This window comes from Athene cunicularia (assembly GCF_003259725.1).
Source record: "Athene cunicularia isolate RWA chromosome 6 unlocalized genomic scaffold, athCun1 chr6_part1, whole genome shotgun sequence".
In the NCBI taxonomy this organism is placed as follows: domain Eukaryota; kingdom Metazoa; phylum Chordata; class Aves; order Strigiformes; family Strigidae; genus Athene; species Athene cunicularia.
This window is the reverse complement of record NW_020799105.1, coordinates 3,180,901-3,197,856: the sequence shown is the minus strand read 5'-3', so window position 1 is coordinate 3,197,856 and position 16,956 is coordinate 3,180,901. Positions and strand designations below refer to the sequence as shown.

The following is a 16,956-nucleotide window of genomic DNA, read 5'->3' as shown; positions in this document are numbered from 1 at the left end:
TCAAACTGGTAAGAGCAGGCAGTGTTACACCCTACTGAGAGCAGGAACAATTAATTGTCTCCCCACTTAAGACATCTGTTATGGTATTAGTGCTACTTGGCAGGACAGCCTGTAAAATCACCACTTCCTTCTCTGTAGGTAGGAACTGTCTATGTTAGCTTAGGCATTTATCCTCCTTCATGAGTAGGAAAGCCCAAGACAGAGTAAGGAGGAGTGGAATCCTAAATGATCTTCTGAGGCAGCCTCTTGCGGAGATGAGCAGTGCCAATTTTCTCTTCCAAGCTGTACTGCAGAGGGATATAGGGTATGCTGCTTCCCTGGATACACCATCACTGGGATATAGCATGCAGAACTCAGCCCCCAAAATTTGCTTTCTTCCCAGTTTTTAGCAAATCTTTTTTCTCCAGAAGTCTGCCAACTGGCGCACTCCCAGTTTGTTGGTTTTCCTGTAGAATGTGAATCTGATTGACTGACGCACTGTGGAAATAATAGTCCAAGCCAGCTGTTTCTGTAAATTTCGAGTGTTAGATTTCAATGTGCTATTCCAGATCAGTAAATGTCAGGCAGACACAGGATTCCCTTGAAAAACATTCTACTTCAACACTTAAGCTCACCAAAAGAAGCACAGCTTAACCCCTAAAAACCTCTGTATTTGCTTTCTGCCTTCTACTTTCAGACTCAGAAACCTTCTTTTCTGGTGCCCCCCAGTGCTACTAGCAACTAGAAACTAAAGATAGAACTAAATGCAGACATGGTTTTAAGCTATTTAGGATCTGGATGCAAGGTCTGTAGCTCAGACTAACCTTTGATTTAGGTATTAGCTGTCTCAACTGAGCCATTTCAACAAATGTCAGAGATTGGTGATTTTCATGATCAATGGATTTTCATAAATGCCGAATAAGATGCAAGACATATCTTAAAAGCAGGTGCATAGCAAGCTGATGAAGAAATCCTCAGATGTGATCACTGCTGTTAAAAAAAATATCCGTATCCGGACAGCTCACTGAAACAACAAACCATTGTATATAGAAAAAGAACACTCGTCAAGTAGCTGCTTTCTACACATGAATGAAAGGAACCAGAGACCGGGGATTTTGCAGGTGGTCAAGGTGCTCAGCCTGTACCTAGAGTCAACTTCTAGCACAGTCAGTTGCTTTGAAGAAAACTATGCTTGAGAGGAATTGTATTGTTTTAAAGCTTCAACCACATTCTCTCCTCGTGTAATAAAACAGCTGAACCAACAGCAGTTGGTTGCTTGTTGAGATTGAAGCAAGTTTGCAAGTTTTTGATTACACTGGTTTAAAGATAAAGGCTGTCTACTCCTTCTGCTCGCAAAGCAGTAAATAATGACAACAAGCATCTGGAGACAGTCCAGTGGCCCTCAGATGATACACTCTGCTACTTCTACCCACACAGATAACACAGATAAGAGAAAAACAGTAGGCAGCAAGGAAAAGGAACAAAATTTTAAATCAACAAAGAAACCTGAGTAGCTGAATTATACCTAAAGGAAATGAGATCACCATTTGCTTCAGATTTCAACCACAAACAACTGACAAGTAATCAAGAGTCATTAAAGTACAAGAATTTTTATGAATCACATTTGACTTAAAATCAGCTCCTCTGGAAATTCCTGGGACTCATACAAACTCTAATTTGAAAGTATAAGATTAAAGAGCAAGCTGTATATTTTTAACATTATGAACAGTGATAATGTAACACTTGAAATCTATTTGTTTACATTTAAAAATCTATTGGTTTATTCAGTCATATATATTATTATCTCATGAGTTAGAACCAAACTGATTAAAAGAATTAACTTGGCTATTATCAAAGGGATAATACAAAATGTTTTACTGTAAAAGTGACTGTGTTTTTAAAGGTGAAGCTAGAATATTCTAAAACAACTTTATACTAGAAGATTTTCCTTAAACTTATAACACATTTTATGACTGCCTTGAAATCCTTTCTGCCATAATCCAAAATTTACTGTCACACAATACTGCTCGATTTTGAAGTTGCATTCCAATACACAAAGCAGTTGTAAATATAGCTGTAGTCTTTATATTCTATACCTGTAGTTGGAACTATGTAATTCAGTGATAAGCTATTTTCTTTTTTTAAAAAAATCCAACAAAATTATTATCATTATGGAGATCACAAGTCATGTCAAAAGGATCTAGGTGTTTTCTTAGCTTTTGTATTCTTAATCACTAACTAAATACTGAATGGGAGGCTTAACCCTGATCTTTTAGGTGAGATGTCAGAGGTTTAGGCACGCATAACCGCTCATATGCAAATTTTGACTTCTTTGTTCTTAATTTGCTGAGTAGAGAGAACTTGCAAATTATTTTTTTTTCCTATTTCACAGGAAGCCTTGTTGCCTAAACAGATATTTTACTAGTCAAAGGAGTAATTCTGATATTACATATATGTTATACAAACCAGAAAGTGTTCCACACAACCACCAGACTTAAGGCAATAAAAAGCTTCAGGCTAGTCTGAGCTCTGACTCTGAAAGTGCCTTGACAGAAGGGACTGCTCCCCCTGAACTGAGACACACTACCTTGAGCAGGGACTTACAAAAATGCCTGCTCACAGAGGCAGAATTTCAGGTTTAGGACAGATTTCTAATCATGGTTGTAATTTTAAGCATGTGGAAATTCCTATTTGGTTAGCAAGTGTCCCCAACTGAGAAAATCAATGTGGAATATCGGGGTACCACAGTAAGGGAAATTTTTCCTGATAGAACATCACATCTATGGCAGTTATTTTTCCTAATATTTACAGGTTATTTAATTCTCCATGAATTCTATTCTTTTGGAGTTTACAGATGGACCACTAGAATCAATGTGTCATGGATAGTATTTCTCTTTAGTTTTAATATTTTATCATCCGCTGTGAAAATGAACACTGGAACTAATAATACCTCCACCCCTGCAAAACAATGCAAACTTCACAATCTCTTTCAGTGCACCACCATGAGATAAAAACCCTGTATTTCTTTAAGAGGGTCTGTGTCCTTATCTAGTTGGAATGGAATGTTATCTTTTCTAAATTTGCTAAATCAGGCTGGCAGATTAGTCTGAAACATTCAAGTTACTTCAACTATAAATTAAAAGAATCAGCAAGATTTTTATCAGCAGCTGAAAACTAAATCACAGAATCACAGTAAACCAAGAACTGTCTGACTGTGGGTCTGATCCTACTAGCTCTTCAGGGTTGGATCCACTGCATTCGATCTCTGCTTGAGAGAAGTAGTATACGACTACAAGGGGTTTACAGACTTGGTTCACATGAGAAGCTCATAATAGGTGTATAGATTTTCTTTGTGCTATAATCCAGGTATGGACAAGAGAAATATATAAATCCCTATTATTAACAGCCTGACTATGTAAATGAGAGAATTAATTCAGATTTTCTGAATTGCGTTTTCTTGTTTAGGTGCTGTACTCCCACTAAGCAAGTAAAGTGTCTTCTGTAAGGTCACCCATACCACCTTCTGTAACACCTCTCTTTTCTTCAGAAGTCTTCCCCCTTCCTATCCTGCCCACACCTCTGCCAAATTCAAATAAGAGACCAGAGTGATGAAACTACAGACACGTACAAATAAAAAAGAACTAAATAGTGGAAAGCAGAAGTGGTTCTCAACACACAAAACTTGCTCATGAATCTGTACAAGAGTTTCTTTCTTAAACCCCATGGCTTGTCATTACTCAGTATCTACTGGACAAGTGAATTTCACTGAGGGTCCCATAGGTATTTTCTTTTGTTCACTGCTCTTCCCAAGCAACTTGGATTTTGAGTTACAAAGACTTTCTTTTCCTCTATCCTATCACAGTTTTATTCTGGAGAGACAATATGGCTTGTAACAAGGCCCTTCTAAACTCTCAAGACATGTAGCAATGAATAAATCCTGACCCTGAAACCACCAAAAGTCCCTTGGTAGCAGAACTGGTTCCATTTTACCCCTCCCACTCCCTGGGTCTGTGCAGTTCCTATCTGTGTAGGCAGGTCCAGCTTTGAGGCTAGGTGGAGGTCTTGCCAGAACTGCCAAGCTACAGATTTTCCAAGGTCTCTGCCTTAAGACAGGGCACATTACAAGGGTCCAATGCTTTACTTCATCTGAAACCTCACTTCAGAACTTGTTGTGCCAGCCAGCTCGGTGAACTCAAGCACTGGAAATTCTCTCATCCATTTCTGCTTCCCTAAGAGTCACTTAATGCTCACAGAGATCATGCAGCCTTGTTTGTTGTGAGATTACTTGCAGTACCAAAGCAAACCCATTTGCAGCTAGCTTGGATATCTCTCCACTAAACCACAGTTTCAGTTCAGTCATTCAACTATAATTCATTCACCTATCTAGGTGCAAATATTCAGACCAAAGGAATTTGATAGCATTAAAGCAGTACTGCGAACATAACAGGGTTTCTGATTAGTAACTGTTACCAGTCCAATTGAAACAAAGCAACACCACAGCCAGGGTCACTTCTGATGGCCTTTAAGATATATTTTGTAATTGAGAATAAAGTAATAGAGTATTTCAGTAAAACCTAAGTATATGACAAATGGTAGAAAAAGGGAGTTTTGTATCTTGCTGTATCTTGTGCCAGAGTGAAGACAACAAAAGGTTTTGGCTCTTGGACCTAGGAAACAAGTATGAACCTTCAGGTTTTAGGGGGTAAATGAGGAACAGCAGACATCTACACAGCTTGGTCAAAGGTTCAGGTTGAAGATAATTGCTCACATTTCTACAGCACTTCTCAGAGAGCAACAAATGTGAAAGAGGAAACCCAGATGCTCTAGGGTTGACTATTTTTCCAGAAACAGAGTTTGAGGAAACCACCAAGGCCTAGCACCTTGGGCTTAGCACTGCGCCTTGGGAGTGTGGAGGAGGAAGAAGAGGAGCTGTCCAGCCTTGAGGAGCCCTCCTCTTCCCTGCACCTTGTCCCTTCCCTTCTCTCCCTGCTGAATCAACCATGACCCATTTCTTTATTTATTATGTGTAAGGTTGGTATATGAAAATTCATTGAGTGAGTACATATTCCAGACTGCTTTTAAAATCTGGATTATTTCTCTCCCTGGAATTTATTCCCTAGGATAAATTTACTCCACAGCCACTCCTCTAAAGTGAAACATGCCATGGGGATTCTACCTTGATAATTTCTGCCCTGTTTCTTAGAGGATCTAATTGTTTAGGATGTTGATATATTCAGTCACCACAAAGAGAGGGAAAAAGGACTCTCCTGAAATTCAGAAAGATTTGTTCCTTACTTTAGTTTATTTTTGGACTTTCAGCTTGAGTTGTTTCTTTTGACTCAGTTCCTGCCATTCAGTGAAGTGAATTGGGCATGCTTTTGGCAGACATGATGTCTGTTCTGACGTGAGCTTTAAGATCTGAACAGAAATGGATAGAGAATGTAAGTGGCCAGTACCCAAATAAAGGTATGGTTATACCACAGATTTGACCTAAATAGAAGGTGGGGAGGGAAGAAGAAAGCTAAGCCATACTCATACCAGTGAAGTTAGGTGTCAAATGTTGAGGGGTTGTCTCTTTAAGCTCTAAATTTTCCAATTATGAAAACATTCCTCTTGAGGGAAATTTAGATCAACTCCTGCTCTAACCTGACCCCTGAAGAAACTGCTCTTCATCAGCTACACAGACTATGGAGACCTGCCTCAGCTTAGTCACCTGCGCTACCTGAAGCTAAACCCTACGAATATACCCACAAATACTATGTATGGGTTTGCTGTTATGCAACATCACAGCATAATGTGAAAAAAAAGATTTGACTGGGCTGGGAAAGGCTATTTCACTGGACCTGCCTTATTAGATAGATGTCTGGCAGTTCACATCTCCACCCACATCTTATGAAATAATGCCCCCACTTTGACTATGTCTTTGGAAAATAGATATGATGGGAAAGTCATGACCAATTTCCTAGGAGCAGAATGATGCTTAGGGGCGGAAGAGCTGTAAGTAGTTTTGGAGTAGGTGAGTTTAGCCCTGTGTCCTAATAGATTCCAGCTGGCATGAAGAATGCACCCTGTTCGCCTCCAATGTCCTGTGTTTCAGCTCTCTGAAGACACATTGGGTTCCTCCGGCACACATTCTGGCCCAACACCCCCTCCCAGTGGGCTGTTTAACCCACACCTGAATCAATTTAATCCTCTACTAATTAATAAATCATTTGTGCTTCTCTCATTATGGGTAGGGCCGTATGAATCGAATACACCACGCTTGTTCATCTCGCTAGACATGTTTCAGCACAATTCATTCTTCTCACGGCTATCCCTCACATTTCTCTTTATTTTTAAACGCCTTTAAGAAATCGCTGAGTGCCGCGGGGAGCCCCTTACAGAAATCTAACTGCGAACCGAGCCGTTTGCTCGCCCTGACCGTATCCCCCCGCCCCCCGAAACTAAAAAGCAGCGTTTAAAATTTCCCCCTTGAGTCACGGGCAGCCGCTCTGTCACTCCGGCAGCAGAGAGGTACGGGCCGAGAGGCCGCAGGTCCTGGGGGGCGGGGCGGCCCCGCCCCAGGGCGGTGGCACCAGCCGCGGCCCCGCCCCGCCACGGCCTTTATAGCGCCCGCCCGCCGCCCGCCGCCCGCAGCTGCCTGGTGTCCATCGGCATCGCTCTCCGGGGCTCCTGCGCTGGTAAGTGCTGTGCTTTTACAACCCTGTTATCATTTAAGGGCAAAAATGTCAGGTTTAAGTCCAAGAGGACTGAGTGGTTGCGCTTTAAATAAAAAAAAAAGAAAATCGCCTGTGATGCAGTGTTTTGGTAGGGGGGAAGATATGTTCTACGTGCTACAGCGTATTGTAGTTTTCACAAGAAATCAGCACTGCTGCTATATGTGATGCTAAGATTGGGCCTGAGAAACTAACTGTGGTAACAAATGATGAATTGCTTGCATAGCTGCCAAGCGTGCTAAAAATAATAATCTTAATATGAATAGTGTTTAAGGGAAAACATACCTGCTGAAATCATGACTGAATCTGAACAGTGTGCATGCCTGAGTACCTGAGGCATGATTTGCATTCTTGCATTGTGAAATCTGCTTATAAGCAAAGGGTGCATCTACATTAGCATTTTGGTTTGGATCATGTCAGCTGTTTCCAAATGAATCCAGTGATCTCTATTCCCCATGTTTTTGTTCACACCACTGAATGGCTTTAGAGTACTTGTGCTGTATTTCTTCTGAATAAAACCAAACTGGAAGATGCTCTCTGAATATCAGCAGGTGTTCAGTCTGCAGGACCAAACTAAAACCAGTTGAATGTAAAAACCTCTGAAGTAGATGCAGTGTGGAACAGGTGTTCAGCACCAACTCCATTCTGCATCCCCTCTCCTACCGCACTGCTTGCTGATGTAGATATAACAAAGATTCCCATGGAATCTTTAAAAAAATCAAGTTTTGCAGTTTTCTAGAACTGAGGCCACTTTGAAAAAATAAATCTCATTATTGGTGTTGCAATTTAAAAGAAAAACCCAGAAGGCGTAGTGGTACTTAAATAGCTCTCTTCCCTGGGTGTTTTTATAAGCTTGGTTTTTAACAGTTGCTATTGGGAAGATTGTTATAGATAGTTGGGTACATGATCCAGATGCATATAAGAAATCAAGACAGAACATGTTCTAAGCCTCTCTGATACTGTAAATAAGTGAGGTAACACCAAGAGCAGACTTTCAAGAGTTTGCAGTGGTCAGAGGTACTCAGTGAGGTGGCCAAGCTTATCTAAGTGCCTAGCATCAACAAGATGCAGTCAGCAACTATAGCGGTAATGAGAAAAGGACCTTTCCCTTTCATACACTGAATGTAGTTGTTCAGTGCTTTTGTTGCAAGATAGTTAATAATCAGTTAAACAGGTACAAACAGCTGGAGAGTTACTCTGCCAATTTCGAACTGTGTTAGTCTACCCTGCAGAAACAGAGTATGGATGTTTCCAATTTCCCTTTCTCTGCTTTATTTAACTCCAAACAAATCTGGTTGTATTGTTAAATGTGCAAGGAAAGCTTCAAACAATAACTTCTTATTTAACATATGGAAATAATAAGCAGATATTCCACAGCAAGTCAGTGCCTAAATCTTCTGTTAATTGTGTTGTGACTTAACCTGAAACCAACAGATGACAATAGAAGCCAGAAAGCTGATGCTGCAAGCTACAACAAGACACTAAGTTCCTCTTTATTTTCAGAATCAAAATAATACAGATAGAAGAGGAACAAAGTGAGAAGTTAACTAACAACATGAAGTTACTCATCTTCCTCACAGTAACCCTGGGTGCCCTTGTCATGGGACTAGATTCTGTAAGTTTTGAAACAAATGGGGGGTTCACTTGGAACCACTTCTAGTTTTGATTATACTACTTTGGACAGTGTAGTAGGCTTTTGACTTGAATTCTCCTTTTTGCTGCCTTTGCATCTACATATACATCTGTTGCACACACAGCTCCAAGAAATATGTTTTTGTTCTGATTCTGCTCCACCCTAAGATGTCTTGCTAGCATTCAGATAGTGAAGACGTGCAATAACCAGGAGATCTAGATTTTTTTTTTTTCTTAATGCAATTTAGACCTGGGCATTGAGTACCAAGAGCTCACTGGTCTTCCATGGAGGTGGTTATTGGGCCTTAGCTAAATTTCTTCCTCCCCTACTTGAAAGTGTGATGCTAAAATAGGACCAACAGATATATGGATTTGGGTATTTTTGACTATCAACTTGTATGGCAGTTGATATCTATCAGCAGAGCTATTCACCAACATTATGGAGTTATATTGTCACCATAACTTGTTTTATTCAGACAAGCCCACTTAACATCTGTGAAAAGTATACTAAAAGCCTAATCTTATTTAATTCCATGGCAAACAAAATATACAGCCTGCAAACCAGAGGCAGTACCTGAAGTACAGGGCAAGAATCTGTTGTATAAATCTACTTGCTTTTATTCCATGGCACAAACATGAAGCACTAAGGTCACCAAACAAAATGAGATACAGCTGAAGAATGTTGCTTCTTTGCTGCACTGCTTGGTGACTGAGAGGTAGCAAGGGAGAAGTTTCCTTCCCTGTTTTAGAGACACTGACCGTTGAGAGCTGCTTAAGTCCTTATAGTAGAAATAATTGCAATGTTAACCTGATGCAGTGGACCTGCTTGGTGTTTTTTTCCAGAGTTTTTTGTGTAGTGTAGGACTTTTTCTTCCCCATTCTGCTTTGCTCATGTAGAGTTCTACTTTTCATTTACATCCAGATTCCACAGAGCAGGTTCAGCTGGTAACTACATGCAAAAAACTAAACTGTTAAATGCATCCAGTAGAGAATAGAGCTTGGGCCTATAAAGGATAATCAAACCACATAAAAGAAACTGTTTCCTTAAAATCCTTTTTTCTTTTCTCCTAGGTTTATATCAAGAAGCACTACAAGCTACCCTATAAACACAGATCAGATCACAAGGGTAAATATCTGTCTATTCTACCTGAACCTGAAAAGAACTTGTTATCCTGCAATTACATCTTCATACAAGAAGGAAGACTCTTATGGATACTTAAATCCATAAAACTTAGTTTGCTACTACATTTCACTTCATTCAAATGCTTTGCCTCTAATTATTGATGTCTTTTACTTTCAGAATGCCACTGTTTGAATGGAGGAACCTGCATTACCTATTACCTCTTTAGTGGAATTAATCGTTGCATATGCCCAGAAGGATACACTGGCATTCACTGTGAACTAGGTAATCTATCTCCCTTAGTACTATCTAAATTGATTGAAAAGAACTAAAATGAGATGCCAAGTGAAAGTATTACCCATAAACACATGACTGGATATCCTTTAGCAATTGTGCTACCAGACTAAGTGAGGAGAAACAACTAAATATAGACGCAAAATCAGGATTTTTTTTTTTTTTTTTGTCCTTGCCTTCTCACTAATGTTGGCTAACTCATGAATGTTTTCATCTGGGTGAAAGTGAACTTGTTTAGGAGTGTTCAGAACCAGAAGAACTGATTATATTGTGAAATACACTGTAACTATTAAAGAGCAATATGCGTACTTTAAAGTGTAAGATACTTGATGCTCAGAATTCATACAGAACAAATTTAATAAGAATATATAATCAGTCCAGATTTTTGCATCATCTGTTTTCAAGTGTAATGCATTGACTTTTTTCATCAGAAGGTTTCATATAGATTATTTGTCTCAGTACAATTATAAACAAGAACACACTGCTAACAAAATATTTATTTTACCAGATACTAACAGCATATGCTATACTGAGAATGGGGAAGACTACAGAGGAATGGCCATGGAAGATGAATGTCTGCCATGGGACCTTCCCTCAGTAATCAGGAGGGGTCGTTACCATGCTCAATTGAAGGATGCTTTGCAGCTTGGACTGGGCAAACACAGCTACTGCAGGTAAATAAAGCATCACTCTTTCTAGGATTGTCACAGGCCCAGAAATGCCTCAAGTCATAGTACATGTGTTAATGAAATATTAGATATTAATTTTGACTAAAAATACTTGGAATATAATTCTTTGAAGCATCTAGCATTCTCACCACTGAAGCTGATCATATTGTAAAATTCCCAGTATGCAACAGTAATAGTCAGTTGTTAATTATTTTCTCTGGCATGTCTTGCAACAGAACGGTTTTGGCCCTTTCAGGACAGTTAGAATTCTGAGATACTATAATTTTTTAAAAATTGTCATTATAAAAAGAACAATTCCTCTATGTTCTAGAAACCCAAATGGAAGGAACAGTCCCTGGTGTTACACCAAGAAGGGATTTGCCATTCAAGAAACACCCTGCAACATAGAGAAGTGTGGTAAGTAACACTAGCTTAAGAGGAGTGATGATTTTTTTTTTTTTTCCTTAATAGCACAAGGTTGGGACTTAGTTGTAAGAACATCTGAACAAAATTTCTCCTTTCATAGGGCATGCATGTGGTCAAAGGAGCATCAGCAAGTACTTCAAGATTGTTGGTGGAAGCCAGGCAGAGATTGAGTCTCAGCCTTGGGTAGCTGGCATCTTCCAAAATATAAAAGGCACTGACCATTTTCTGTGTGGTGGCAGCCTCATTGACCCTTGCTGGGTGCTTACAGCAGCACATTGTTTTCATACTCCGTAAGTTTACAGCTCTGCATCCTTCTTATCTATAAATTTCTTCAACTGATTTCTTGTGTAATGCTCACCGAGCAACCCTTCAAAATGTACCATAGTAAGATTGAGCAAAACAAGAAAAGCAGCCCTAAGCATTATGCCTCAGAGTTCAACTCTAGCAGCATGAGCTAGCAAGATGCCAACATTTTGGTGGATTATGCAATTTAAACAATTTTAGGATGAACTGGAGCCAGGGTTTCACTTTTACCTTAGCTGTTCACAAAACTTAAAAGTTGCACTGGAAGGTGATGGGCTGTCAAGCAATACATCTATGGGTGGTTTTTTTGTTGTTTTTCCTGTAGAAAGTTGATCCTCCTAGCATTCTGCAGAGGATTCTCATCACCAATGCCTGGCACTAGTACCAGCTAGCTAGGTGTGCATTTAAAAATGACTGAAGATCTTAATCCCTTCAAATGAAAAATTGAGATGCCTTCCTTTGAAAGCTGATCCAGTTTTTTAAAGCTGACTAAATTTTGCTTTTTCTTGTCAGCATTAAAGTAAACATGAAACAGAACTGGGACTGGATCTGAACTGTTGACCTCTCAAACTCAGTCTTGAATCTCTTTTACTCTCAGGTCAAAAAAACCACAAAACAAATCCATCTACAAAGTCTTTCTTGGAAAGTCCATACTGAATGTTACTGATGATAAGGAACAAGTATTCATGGTTGATGACATAATCTCTCACCCTGACTTCACAGATGACACAGGTGGCAATGAGAATGATATTGGTAAGTGTCATCTAAATACGAACCTTTAAAACACTGAGCTGAAGGCTATGTAATTGTGGCATACCTCTTCTAAAAAGTAGAACCAGAGATGGGATGAAGGAACAGGAACTAGGTGCTTCTGAGAACTAGGCCTGTACTGAGCAAGATTTTTCCACTTGTGCCACAAACCAAATTTGTCAGACACATTACCCGGCATGCAGTCAGCTATAAGCCTGTCTTATCTCTGGACCTGTACAACGTGCAAATTTTTCATAAGCATTGGTGGCCAGCATCCTATTTCTAACATTTTTCTATGTCTGCAGACAACATGCTATATGTATAGTAAATGATGAAAAAAAATGCATGCATAGTGTATAGTAGAAGAATGCCAAATTGGGTACCACATTAGCTGAGGACTATCCTGAGTAAGTATTGACTTCTATAAGTCTCTCTGGCTTTCACAAGCCTATCCCTAAATCACAATCAACAAAGTCAGATGAATTTTTGCAACTCTCCCAGAATAGACTTGTCACTCTTGCACTTGACACTTAAGACTCTACCACCCCTTCCAAATTTCTGCTGCTAAGGAAAAAGACTCAAAGAATACCTTCAGAAGCCCTTCTGGTGAGAAGTACCATATAAATTGCCCCCTCTTTAGCAGGGCAGTGGCTGCTACCCTCTACATCCAGTCAGAAAGCTGATATTTTAAAGCACCTGCAGATATACTTGCAGAAGAATCTTCCCTGAGCTATCAACCTCTATTCTGCCAGGAAGAAAGTTCAAGTTAGAACATTTGGCAGTTCTAGTGCTGGGAAACTAGTTTTATTGTTGCTAAACAATGACCCAGTGTCATTCCAAAAGCAATGAGAAGAACCCAGTGTAACCAGAACTAAATGTAATTGCCACTGTTGCCATTAACTGTACCTGATATTCCTATTGTCAGAGAACTTGAGGGGAAAAACTTTCTTTACAAATTTAACTTCTCTGCCTTTTTTCTTAGCTTTGATAAGGATAAGGACAACTTCTGGACAGTGTGCTGTAGAATCCAAATATGTCAGAACAGTCTGCTTGCCAGAGAAGAACCTTTACTTACGAGACAATACCCGGTGTGAAATATCTGGCTATGGAAAACAAGATTTTTGTAAGTGAATGACTCTTCTTTCCAAAGTTATTTCCACAATGTGAGAACTGGATATTTTTATACCATGATCTGCAAAGGATTAAAAAAGATTCCTTTCTATTATTAGATATACTCCATGTGCATATCTCAAAGATGATCTTTGCTATCTTTGGTTGTCCATGGCATTTCCTATCTGATGCTTCTCACACTTGAGATCATACAAAGTAAGCCAAGATGTAAAAAACATCAACTTTTTCATTCCTGATGGGATGATGAGTAGAAAAAAATAAAGCTGTGATGGAGGATTAACAAAGGATTGGATTTGTGCAGAACTGTCTTCAAAAGCTATCAAACTTTTCCCCTCTAGAAACCAAACACTATAGTTTGCATTTGGAACACTTGTTTTAAAGAGGAAAAACTTACTTATTAACAGTAAAAGTAAACCAGTACTGCATAAGATGGAATTAAGAGCCTTGAATAGGAACTGGAATGGTTATGCTAATTTTTTAGGTGTTGAAAGTATGTGTTATGGGGGTTATTTTGTTTTTGTCTTGGATGATGGAAAAAATAGTTAAATAGTCTTCTGTTTGCAGATGACATCTTCTATGCTCAAAGACTGATGTCAGCCACTGTAAACTTAATATCACAAACAAAATGCAAATATGAATACTATGACAATATCAGAGTTACTGACAACATGGTCTGTGCTGGAGATCCCACATGGATGACTGATGCATGCAAGGTAAAACTAGTTTGTTTTATGTTCTAAATAATTTTAAATGCATGTATCCATATATGGATCAGCTGGTGGCATCTTACAATTCTACTAGTAAGAAGAATCTCTTGTTTATGTAACGGGATTTTAGTACATCCAGTGGAGTTGACATGTAGTGTGGCCAAACATATGGAAGAAGGTTGGGATCTAGAGTTAGGTGTTATCCCCTCCAGACCCTTCTTCAGACGTGCAAGAAATTCAGCATTTTAGGCCATGAGGAACAGCAATGGCTTATTTTACAACCTATTCAGGCATTGGCTGATATGCATCAGAGGAATACAGCAGCTATTCCAGTCTCAGCTTGTGTTTTCTTAACATTAACTATAGACCTGCAAAGGGATAAAAGGTGAATTACAGGGTGAGACTGAGCCCTTCCACAGATTTATCAAACCTAGATTTACTTTGCTGTACCCTTACTGGGCAGAGTGGCCATACTGGCCACAAAAAAGAACAGGTGTAGTCCTTAAGTGTACCTTATGGACAGGGAAACAATTGTGATAAATAATTGGCTGTGTTGGCTTTGGCCTTTTATCATTAGCCTAATATCTGTGATTATACACTTAGGATGGAGTGTTGCATGTGAGGTAACTATTTTATCTGTGCCCTTCTAGGGGGGAACTAGAGAACTCCTCACCTTATAGACTGTGTGTTCAAGTAGCAGCAGATGCTGAGCCTTCTGTTCCACCTATGTAGTATTCTCAAAAATCAAAACTTTAACTCATAGGTATTTACTAGCTTGTTTCACTCTAGAAAAACAATAATCACAGGCTCCCTGTTACAAAGGCTCCATCTGCAGAAAGTGACTTAATATGTTCTCTTTATGTTGTTAGGGAGATTCCGGTGGTCCCATGGTCTGTGAGCACAATGGCAGGATGACGCTTTATGGGATTGTCAGCTGGGGAGATGGCTGCGCAAAGGAAAACAAGCCTGGTGTTTACACCAGAGTTACTCAATACCTTAACTGGATTGACTCCAGTATGAATGCGGTAATTGCCAAGAGTCGTCTTGTTCCTGAACCAAAGTGACCTTTTTTCTACAGCTGGACCCAAATGAACAAGATTAAGCCTATACTGATACCAGGACACTGAAGTCCTGAATGTCGTGAGAGGCATTTCCTTTTAAATGCTTGTGTGGTCTGCCACTCACATCAGTGTTTCTGAGGCAGAGAGAGACGGTTGATATATTATCTTACTACTCTGAATTACCTGAAAACCACTCAGTGGGAAGCTAAAATATTTAACATTTAAATGAGTATTCCCATGCAAAATACTATGCATATCAAGTTATCTGTCCACTTCATTTATGAACCAGCATTTGGTCTGGAAGTATTGGTACAGTTTTAACTTGTTTAACTCAAATATTCACTTTTATACATGGCCTGAGTCTAAAGTCTTTCCTCATCACACTAAACTCAAGCCCTAAAAATGTAACCTGTTAAAACCAGTACTGAGAGAGTGATCAGGCTTTGCAGCAGAAGAAAGTGAAAGAAACTGCATGAAGGACCAAAGTCTACTTAAACTGGGCAACACTTGGTGTATAGGATTCATTGCTACAGACCTGATATACAGTAAAATCTTAGGAATGGCACCTGTAGCTGTGTTAGCATTACAAATTCTTAATGTATTCCAGTTAAGAACTGTGCTGCAAGAAGGCAAATTGGAAACTTGACTGGACATCTAGGTCATATCTGAAGGTGTCTGAGTTGCCTGAAGTCTGAAAATACAATCTCCCTAACATCGACCTATGCACCCAGGAGAGGATTTAAGGACTTAGCACCCATTGAATGCTGCAGATGTCAAAAGTCAGAACTTTATTTCCATTAATTTAACTGATATCATATGGAAACTACTTCCCCCCCCCAAGACTTATGCCGGTTTTATTTTGAAACTTGTCTTTCTTTTATACATTTGAATTATTTGTATGAGGGCTGGAACCTCAAGCTTTATTTAATTATTTTTACTGTGTTTAACTTATTATTTGTATTATGGATGTTAAACTATCATTAAAAAATTCTGTTATTCTTATGTATCTGTTCGTCTTCTCTTGAAAGGAGAAGGGTATGCTGTGAAAGAGAATGGCCTTTAAGTTCTATTCTGAACCATAAAGTTATTTAGTAAAACATAAATTTCTGAACTTCCTCTTTGCTAAAGCATTTCATATAAGAAATTAATATCTTCTAGAAAACTGTGTGCACTAGCAAGACAAAGCATAGGATGAACAACAGTGCTGAGGGCCTAATACCCATGCTGCATCTAGCCCTGGGGACAAGCCCTTTTCACATACTTGTGGAATAGTAGGTGGAACTATAAAGCAAAACCTCCTGTTCAGGCTTCACCCTAAGGGAATAGTGTTCTCATGCTCCAGAACTGCTCTGCAATAAGATCCAAATCACTTGGTGGGGGGATCAAGAGATTTAGTTTCAAAGGTTCACTCAACTTCATTAAGATGCAACTGGATGTGAAAGAATGCGATGTAGCAATATCATAGAAAGGTACTAAAACGAAAGTGCTAATTTCAGCTTTCCTCAGTACTTCTTTGTGGACACAACTTTTGAAGAGATGTGATTGCAATTGACCTCAAGTACTGCCAAGCAAAATTTTAGGTAGTTGAAATGACAGCTGAACAGCAAGATTTATTTATATTTTAGTTATTTTCTTTTTCAAGAAAGAAGTTTGGCTAGAACAGATTTCATAGTAGAGAGTGATAAATACTTAAAGCTAGATGCATTTCTAATTCTGGACAAACTCAAAGTAAGTCTTCACTGAAGATACGTTCTTTCATTTGGACAGACAACAAAGGCAGAAAATATTCTCAAGGTCTTCTCTTTTGGGTTGTTAAGGGAACACAGTGATATCCTAGCATTATTTCACCATTCTAAAGAGCATCCACTGTCTGCTTTGATTTATTTTCTTTTAAGGAAGCTGTAAAATGAGACAGACTGGAGATAAGTGTATAAACAGGATTTATAGCAGCTTTATAGAGAGGAGTTTGTATCACAGCATCAAGATGCCACATATCTGTGTGATGCTTGTAACTGTGAAGTAAAATGCTTGCACATATCATAACAATATTCTGCCAAGCACTAAATGGCTTCCTACACTGAGATAGTCATCATGGAACAAATTAGCAGCTTAATTAGCAGGCTAATTTCTGAGGCTAGCAATCCTATACATCCCTGAATAACACAGGGA

At 39.1% G+C, this 16,956-nt stretch overlaps 2 protein-coding genes across 2 annotated transcripts in view; one reads left to right on the top strand and one right to left on the bottom strand.

Moving 5' to 3' along the window:
* CAMK2G (calcium/calmodulin dependent protein kinase II gamma) overlaps positions 1 to 16,956 on the bottom strand; it is a 233,771-nt gene that overhangs the window by 189,529 nt on the left and 27,286 nt on the right. The gene's annotated exons all lie outside the window — the stretch shown is intronic.
* PLAU (plasminogen activator, urokinase) lies at positions 8,204 to 15,839 on the top strand. The gene is made up of 10 exons (XM_026851338.1): positions 8,204 to 8,310; positions 9,399 to 9,453; positions 9,628 to 9,732; positions 10,250 to 10,415; positions 10,741 to 10,826; positions 10,936 to 11,125; positions 11,737 to 11,891; positions 12,871 to 13,011; positions 13,584 to 13,732; positions 14,596 to 15,839. Exons 1-10 carry the CDS (start codon positions 8,251 to 8,253, stop codon positions 14,788 to 14,790), a joined length of 1,302 nt encoding a protein of 433 aa, XP_026707139.1. The 5' UTR covers positions 8,204 to 8,250; the 3' UTR covers positions 14,791 to 15,839.